The sequence below is a fragment of the Rhipicephalus sanguineus genome, chromosome 10 (assembly GCF_013339695.2).
Source record: "Rhipicephalus sanguineus isolate Rsan-2018 chromosome 10, BIME_Rsan_1.4, whole genome shotgun sequence".
NCBI classification, from domain to species: Eukaryota; Metazoa; Arthropoda; class Arachnida; order Ixodida; family Ixodidae; genus Rhipicephalus; species Rhipicephalus sanguineus.
The window spans coordinates 38,482,286-38,491,444 of record NC_051185.1 but is presented as its reverse complement, the minus strand read 5'-3'; the positions used below and the strand labels follow the sequence as shown (position 1 = coordinate 38,491,444).

General features: G+C 46.6%; 1 protein-coding gene across 1 annotated transcript; it reads left to right on the top strand.

Annotated features, from left to right (window-relative positions):
* Positions 1-155: 155 nt before the first annotated feature.
* LOC119371688 (lysine-specific histone demethylase 1A) lies at positions 156-3,971 on the top strand. Its single transcript, XM_037642138.2, has one exon. It carries the CDS (start codon positions 673-675, stop codon positions 3,070-3,072), a length of 2,400 nt encoding a protein of 799 aa, XP_037498066.1. The 5' UTR covers positions 156-672; the 3' UTR covers positions 3,073-3,971.
* Positions 3,972-9,159: the final 5,188 nt, after the last annotated feature.

Below are 9,159 nucleotides of genomic sequence, written 5' to 3'. Positions count from 1 at the left end.
GTTTTCTACTACGTGATTTTTGTAGAACAAGCTATAATATTTAACAGACAGAGAGATTATATGATTATATATTATATGGAGAGATGATCACAGCAACCGCCATTTTCTTTTTGGTTTTGCATGTGTTTTTGTGTTTTGTTGCGAATAACTTGCGGTGAGCGCGCGTTTTGTTGTTCAGTGCCGATTGCCTCCTGTTTGTGACCTCTACATCGGTTTTAGTGAAACCTGTACTTTGTCGCTTTTTTTCGTTGATAGGCCAGGACCATTCTAGTACACCATACCAGGACTGTGCCGCTCGCTACGTTTACCGCTCTTGAATATTTTTTTTAGTTTTTTCTTTAATTTTGTGCCGGTGGCGTCCGCGTCCCTTCAGTGTGTCCCCAGTCCCAGCGTCAGCGCGTGCGTTGTTACCGCGTTGCTACCTCTGAAGCAGTTCCAAGCTAAGTTGTTCCGTTACCATTCCGTACAACGAGAGCGAGTCGAAGAAAAAGCCAACACAGTCGAACTGCGCGTGCCTCATTTCTGAACAGCGTTGTTCATCCTGTTGTGTGCTCGCGTGCGCATCGGCGGGTACCGTTTATCGGCCGAAGTGCGCGCGACTCGCCCGAACCGTTCAAGTCGGCAAACGCTCGCTAGAATCACCGGTAGCTACCTGTGCCTGGGCGAATTGTCATGAACCCTTCGTGGAACCGGGTTGCCGAAGAGCGCCGTGCGAACGCGGCATCCACACAGGCAATGATCCACGACTCTGCTTCAACCGCAAGAAGCGGCAGTGGTGGTAGTGTCGACATCGCGGTAGCGGCTGGAGTACCAACCACTCCCGCGTCGAGAGGACCTACCACTGCCGCCGGCAGCAGCGGCAGCGCCGAAGATCAGGCCCGTAGGAAGCCGCGAAAGAAGCGACGCAGGGTCGACGTCAGGACCGACGGAGACCGCGCCGTCGATGTCTCCTCAGACCTCCCTGACGCCGCCGCCGAGAGCGACCCGCCCCCCATGCGAGGACCCGTCGAGAACGAAGTCGAAAACGAAGTCGAGAGCGACCAGGAAGACCTGAGTGGGTTGGAGGGGGCCGCGTTCCAGAGCCGACTTCCCTTCGACAAGATGACGGCTCAGGAGGCGGCCTGTTTTCCCGACATTGTGCAGAGCGCGCTGCAGACGCAAAAGATCTTCCTGCACATCCGCAACCGGCTGCTCCAGCTGTGGCTCGAGAATCCCAAGCAGCAACTTGTGTTCGAGAACGCGCTGCCCCAGATGGAGCCGCCGTATAACAGCGACGGTCCCCTGGTGCACCGAATCTTCTCCTACCTGGAGCGCCAGGGACTCATCAACTTCGGCGTCTACGAGAGATCCCGGCCGGGGCTTCTCAAGAAGCACGGCAAGGTCATCGTCATTGGCGCCGGAATCTCGGGCCTGGCCGCGGCTCAACAGCTGCAGCAGTTCGGCATGGAAGTACTCGTTCTGGAAGCCAGGGACCGCGTCGGAGGTCGCATCGCCACCTTCCGCAAGGGCGGCTACGTAGCCGACCTGGGAGCCATGGTGGTTACGGGACTCGGAGGCAACCCCATCACCATCCTCAGCAAGCAGGTCAAGATGGAGCTGCACAAGATCAAGCAGAAGTGCCCGCTCTACGAGTCCAACGGCACCACGGTGCCCAAGGACAAGGATGAAATGGTGGAGCGAGAGTTCAACCGCCTCCTCGAGGCCACGTCGTACCTGTCGCACCAGCTGGACTTCAACTACGTCCAGAACAAGCCCGTGTCGCTGGGACAGGCCCTCGAGTGGGTCATCAAGCTTCAAGAGAAGAGCGTCAAGGAGAAGCAGATTCAGCACTGGAAGGCCATCCTAGAGCTGCAGGAGAAGCTCAGGGAAAACCACATGAAACTCATCGAAACGCGCGAGCGCGTCGAGGAGCTTAACCGGATTTACCGAGAGTCGGCCGGGCAGAAGCAGCGCGACGTCACGCAGGAGTTTGTCCACCGGAGCCGCATCCACGACCTAACGCTCGTGTGCCGTGAGTGGGACCAGCTGCTCGAACAGCAGAGGGAGATCGAGGACAAGCTCGAGGAACTAGAGTCGTCACCGCCCAGCGACGTCTACCTCTCGTCCCGCGATCGCCAGGTCCTGGACTGGCACTTCGCGAATCTCGAGTTCGCCAACGCGACGCCGCTCAACAACCTGTCTCTAAAGCACTGGGACCAGGACGACGACTTCGAGTTCACGGGTAGCCACTTGACCGTCCGCAACGGCTACTCCTGCGTTCCCGTCGCCCTGGCCGAGGGTTTGGACATTCGCCTCAACACCGCAGTCAAGCACGTCTACCTCTCCGCGACGGGCGTCGAAGTCACGACGACTAATACGCGCACCAACACGGGCCTGGCCACGTTCAAGGCCGACGCAGTCCTCTGCACCCTGCCGCTCGGAGTGCTCAAGCAGTCGATACTCAACAATCCCAACGTGCTCAACACGGTCCAGTTCGTGCCTCCGCTGCCGGAGTGGAAGGCAGCAGCCATCGCGCGTTTGGGCTTCGGCAACTTGAACAAGGTTGTGTTGTGCTTCGACCGCATCTTCTGGGACCCGAACTCTAACCTGTTTGGACACGTCGGCAGCACCACCGGAAGTAGGGGCGAGCTGTTCCTCTTCTGGAACCTTTACAAAGCACCCGTGCTCCTCGCTCTGGTTGCGGGCGAGGCGGCGACCATCATGGAGAACGTCAGCGACGACGTCATCATCGGCCGCTGCATCGCGGTCCTCAAGGGAATCTTTGGCAACAACGCCGTGTCCCAGCCCAAGGAGACTGTCGTGACGAGGTGGCGCGCCGACCCGTGGTCCCGCGGTTCGTACTCGTTCGTGGCAACCGGTTCGTCGGGCAACGACTACGACATCCTGGCGGCTCCTGTCACGCCCAGCTCGAACCACGTGACGCCGGCGCTTCCGCGGCTCTTCTTTGCCGGGGAGCACACCATTCGGAATTATCCCGCAACGGTTCACGGCGCGCTGCTCAGCGGTCTGAGGGAGGCCGGACGTATTGCCGACCAGTTCCTGGGGTGTCCCTATGCTCCAAGCTGTAACTGAAGTGGCCTTACTTAAACCTGACCACAAATGCATGTTTACTGACACTTATAAAACTTAACTTTTCTGTACAATGTATGCAGGGTAATGAACCTTGTAACCTGACTGCCTTAGTAGCCTTAAAAAGTATATTTCGCAGTGACATCAGTGAAAGCTTCACTGAAAGGCTTAGCTAAGTATAGCCATTTCATCTAGACTTCATGTTATTATTATTTGTAAAGTTCATCATGAGTTCATGCCAGTTGTTCAAGCAGTGTTCATTCTAATGTACTACATGTTCCATCCACTCTTGCAGTCTCACAAATCCTCTACAAGCGCTATTGCGCAAGGTGTTCTGAACATAATGAAATTTTTTTGCCGTGGCTTAGGGCGTCACACTGATTGCTGAAGAAAACATTGCCCCTTTCTTTTCACCTACAAAAGAACAGCTTACCCAGAAGAAATGAAACTTTAATCCAGAGCATCTTTGTGTCATCTACTTCATACTGTCCGAGCTCATCTCACTCGGGTAATGCAGCTAAGTGCCTCCATTAAACTTGGGCGTGAACAGATTTGATGCAGAAATATTGCTCGTGGATGTGTGGAGCACTACACTCTCAATGTACAAATCATGCTCTAGTTATGTGCACTGCCCTTTTGAGTGGTGTGTGATGGTACAAGTCTGAAAACACTGCTGGGCAGTGCACTGTCACTAAACATTCACTGCTCCATTAATTTTATGATTTTTTGTAGGCATATTCAGACTTAAGAGGAAGCAGGTGTTACACTAGGAACAACGTCTTGTAAATTTGTGCTGGCCTGTAAACACTGATTAAATTGCCTCTTTTTTTAGAAAGATTTCTTGGTGCATGCATTAAAAGCTTTTCAACGTCCTATGTATATTTGTGAATCTCTTCTACTGTTCTTTCTGTCCATCTTTCAATGTGCAATGTGGGGGACTTCTGACACGCTTCGGAGAGCAGTGCTAACTTCACAGGTTGGAGTAGAAATGTGTTTTTGATCCAGAGACATTTCATTTAATTGCAGAAAAGATGTGCACCACAATCTAAAACATTTAAAGCAATTGACATAGCTTCAAGGTGGGGCAATTGTGCAGACAGAATTACTGTTTGGACTGCCATTGTTATTTTTAATGAAAACATATGTTTTGTGTCGCTGTTATGTTAAGCTGTGAAAGAGTATCCAGGTCACGTGCATATGTTCCAGCACTCCTGAACTCTTCGTAAAGCTTACAAAAAGTTAGGCTCAACTTCATAAACGATGCATCGGCATTTCTGCAAAATATTTTATGTTTGCAAATTAGGTCTTCAAACCTCATGGTGAAATTATTCCTGTGTTGACATGACCCAAGGCATATGTTTGCTTTGGGCAAGCCTATACAGAATAGTATTTTAAGCATCTAACATCGGCAAGAGACTTCAGCTGGGGTCTAAAAGCAATGCATTGCTTGTTAATCCTTGCTCTTGCAAGTCTGCTGTGGCACGTGCGCTGTGTCTGATGGTTAAGAAAAGGGCAAACCTTTAGAAAATGCATATCATACCGTCCCCATTTCCGGTATTGGGACTGTGAGATTTCATGTATTCTGGTGCACCTAGGTCGGCAGGTGTGGTAATGTAAATTGTGAAACGTCGCTCTGCAGCCACGTCGAAAGTCGGTTTGAAAAATTTCTGCCCATAAAACCACAGCACACATTTCATTTGGGCTTCAAAATGGACTTTCCAGAGTCACCAGATTTGAAGAAAATCTACGTCCACTGCGACATTGTGGAAATGAACAAACAAAATGTTTGGTACATCTGTACAAATTTTACATTGGGTTGGACAGTGGTTTATTCGTCATTGCCTCTTGGAGTAATACAAAAATGTCACTATCCTTGTGCAGTTTTGAACAGTACCTGAAAATGTACCACGATTGGTCTACATCTTTTAATTTGAGTTTCTCTTTTTATCAGCAACATCAGACAAGTTTCACTCTGCTAGGTCTAATATTAATGGTGTAATTAAGTAGTTACTAGTCATTCCAGGGCAGGCCATGTAATGCATGAGCAGTTAATTTCCGGTCTTTCAAAGAAAATTGTCATCAAGGGGAGCTGGGACATCCGAGAAGTTGATGGTGTGATGAAATTTAAAATTTTCAGGCACAGGTAAAATTCAGTTAATCCAAGATTGGTCTCTCTGGACTAACAGTGAAGTTTTACCACCCAACCAAGATTGGTAAAGCTTAATGATCATGTGAGAGACCTTCATGCTGTCATGATCATTAAAAAAGTCACGCCATCTCCTGGTAAAGGGGACCATGAGGCGACGCGAAGCAGCGTTTCGGCATGTTGAGCCCGCCTTTCAGAGTGGAAGTGGAGAGGGTTTGCGCATGCGCAGTAAGGGTGGTCACGCCGCACACCACCGGCTTGAACTCCGCCATAAGATGCTTCGCATCTAAAAAATATCTATAGATTGGAAGGGAACTTACATTGGTGTGTTCCTCTCCATTCTATAAACAAGAGCGCCTAACAACTTGTCTAAAATGCTTAAAATGAAATGAAGCGAAGCTGTTTGATTAACAGCCACATTTGTCCGGATTGGGTTATTTTTGCCAATATGTGATGAATAAACAAACTCAAACTGAACATGCTAGTTTTGTTCCAAACCATTGCATAGCCTCAATGAGTTGGTGAAGTGCAGGGGTATAGTAGTAACGGCAGTCTTGGAGGCCATGCTTTGCTAGACAGGGCTGTCTGGCTTACGTCTGCGGGCTACGCAGAGAGGGCGCAACACATCCATTGTCGAGGTGTATAATGTTTACCCCCCCTTCCCTGATATGTACAAGAAAAATAGAACCGAGTTCTGAAGACATAAGCAACAGTCAAACTGGCAAAACTACATTAATTTTTATGTTTAAATGCAACGTGATTACCTTTTATCTTTTTTTCAGCCTGTTGTCTACAATTTACCATTAGAACAGCTCTACATGTTACATGTGACATGGCATTTAATTTTTAGTGTTGGCAACAATCTCTGCCCTATTAGTCTAGCCCACTTTCTTACCAATAACATTTTTCTTGATAAAAAACAATGGTTTTGTTGGACACCATAACACCTTTAACAATCCAACTGTGGCAACAGGAGAGCACACAGTCCTACTTTTTATTTGCTAGTGTTTTATACTCTGAGGAGGCACTGCAGATTTTTTCACGAAAATGTACCTTCTCCAAAGCTATGCCCAAAATTGTGCCATGTTTATGTAGTACATAATTTGCTATGGAATGAATATCTTGATTTAATTACCTCACATGTATAGCATGCAGCACAGATCATTACCTCCTGTCTCTCCACTGGCACGAATGCTTCTTACAACGATTCACGCAGAAAATTTCAGCTTTTAAGACATCGTTATTTTTCAGACATAATGAAGCACAAGTACAATTCATTGAATAAATACTGCAGCTAAAGCAGGTTTCTATGTGTAATGAATTATATGTATTTGCAAGTACTACCTGCAAATAACAGAGCTGAATGAATATGTACCGCAGCTGAAGCAGACCCGTACATTCCGTTTCTGGCACTTTTGTTATCGATTAATAACCGTTCATTTTACTCCCTCATGCTCACTGCAATTCAATTACTTTTTCCAATAATTTATAACATCTGACTGGCTACTTTATTGACACTGTACAGGCTGCAATAGGCACCGCAGCTTCACATGTATTATACGGGTTTGTCAGCAAGTGCTATTGAATACCTCTGTAAAAACTAGTGCTGTGGTGTACAAGGTGCACAAGTACACGTGTACAAGCAAGTGTAAAAAATGGCTCGTGTTCTACAGCATCACATTTTCATCTCTGAATGCTTTCATGCTTTCACGAAGCACGAGCATTGTTATATCGGAATGCTAACTCATGTTCAGTGAACATAGATTTTGCCTTCCCCATTGTTATCGGATACATATACATCACACAAAAAGCGTTGATCACCAATTTTTTCCACCTCGTCCTTGAACATTACATCAACTTCCCTGCCAACACGCATGCCGGCGTCCTCACAAAACATGATGAGGTAACAGACTATAGGAGTCTGAAAATCGACTGTTTATAAAATTAAACAGTGTGCGGCAGAGGACTTGCTGAAAGGATCAGGGCGGCTCTTTTTATTTTATTCGTAGATTAGTGTACACAAACCTTAGGAGAAAGTAAGTTATTATAGTGACCCCTTTTTAGTAATTGCTCAATGTAACAATCACATTTGTGAAGGAAGTGGCAGGTGTAGTCAGTTAAATTTTAAAAGGAGTACGTGTAATCAGTTACTTTTCTTTTCGTCTTGTCTACAAGTCTGACCTAACGGTACTCCTGCAGGTACATCCATAATCAAAAGTATACAGGCCAGGAGTTGAAGCTTGGTTTGTTGTTCTTTGCTTAGAATGAATGTGATCCAAAAATATACAGACAAGTGTACTAAGGCCGAAGACTGTAAGAAATTCTGTAACAAAGAAAGTTTCGTTTGATGCCTTAATTGCACCCGCCACCACCATGTAACCGTAAACCGAACGCTGACGTTCAGAATTGGCTTTTCATTAACCAGCACATTAGCCAGTTTCAAGCTGTCCGTTAGAGCTGCCCAGACATTTTTCTTGTATTCTTGGGCCACATACTTTAGATACGACGTGTGCATTCCATACACAACATAGCTATGATTTTGCAATATAAACGTCTTCACCACAGTACTCGCTTCTGTGTTACTATGTTTGTGGTGCACCATATGTGATGAAACAAACGGAAATGCCGAAGCAAGCTTGCTGGGGTGACAACTGTCAAGTGTTTTTCCTATGAGAAGTCACGTACGACGACATCAGGCATGCCAACAAATGCCGAGGGCACTTACATCCATCGAATGTGTCATGAGGTAAGAGAGAAAAGTTTATAAGAGTACTAATTATATGCCACGATATTCTATAAAGTGATTCTGGTTCACAGCCAAAGTGTTTCTATGCCTCTCTGTACTGTCTATGATGCAATAATAATATTGTTGGGGTTTAACATCCCAAAACCACAATACGATTATGAGGGAAGTCGTAGTGGAGCGTTTCGGAAATTTTGACCACCTGGGGTTCTTTCACGTGCACCTAAATCTAAGTACACGGGCCTCATGCCATCTATGACACAAGTAAAAACGAACACTAAAGGTAAAAGTCTGTGCAAAAGCTAAAAAGTGTTAAAGAATTTTAACCTTTAGGATAACATCCACAACATGAACCAGCCCACATCACCTGTGACCTTTGTGCCATGTTCACAGCTCAACAGCGTTTACCCAGAGTGACCCTCCTTCCGCATAGTATCTTTCAAAATCCCTGTGTTGCTTTAGCACTTTAAAGGAGTAGACACTAAAATCTTCGGTGAAGACTTCAAAGACTCCAGCCAAGAGGCAGAAAACCTCCATGCGATGACATGAATGAGTATATCACCTGACAAGCGGTCTTGTATTCTAAGCTGTTGCTGCCTTGAAGAAGACAAGACCGCTTGTCGAAATGTGAGCCCAAGAGACACCCCAATTTTTCATCTATTCAAGCTTCCATTCTCCCCTGAACATTTTTTTTGTGTGTATGTTTTACGGCTAATTAGCCATTGTTTGTTGAACATTATCAGCTGCTTACTTTTTGTTAGGAGGTTCCCCTGACAGTTCTTACTTTGGGGCCTCTGATTCTTCTCTCACCATGCAAAAAAAGAAAGTATTGCAATGTATATTACCAGACTTATGAATAAACTTCACAATTCAAATGTCTGCCTTATTTGGGGAAACATATGTGAAGTACCAAAGGAGTGAAAGAGAGATAATAAAATGAGAGAAAGACTGGGAGGTCAACCAGAATTGTATGTAGCAACCGGTTTGCTACCCTACACTAAGAAGAGGGGGAAAGTGAAAGAGAGGTGAAAAGGAAAGCGGAGAGAAGAGCAGGACGAAAGGAGTGACGTTAGCAAACAGATGTGCTGTCTGCTACATTTCACATGTGCGCCTCTGCACTTTGCGGCACCAGTTAAACCGAAACGCACAGCTGTATATCTCAGCAGCGAGACCACGTCAGTGTCCAGGGAATAGAACCATG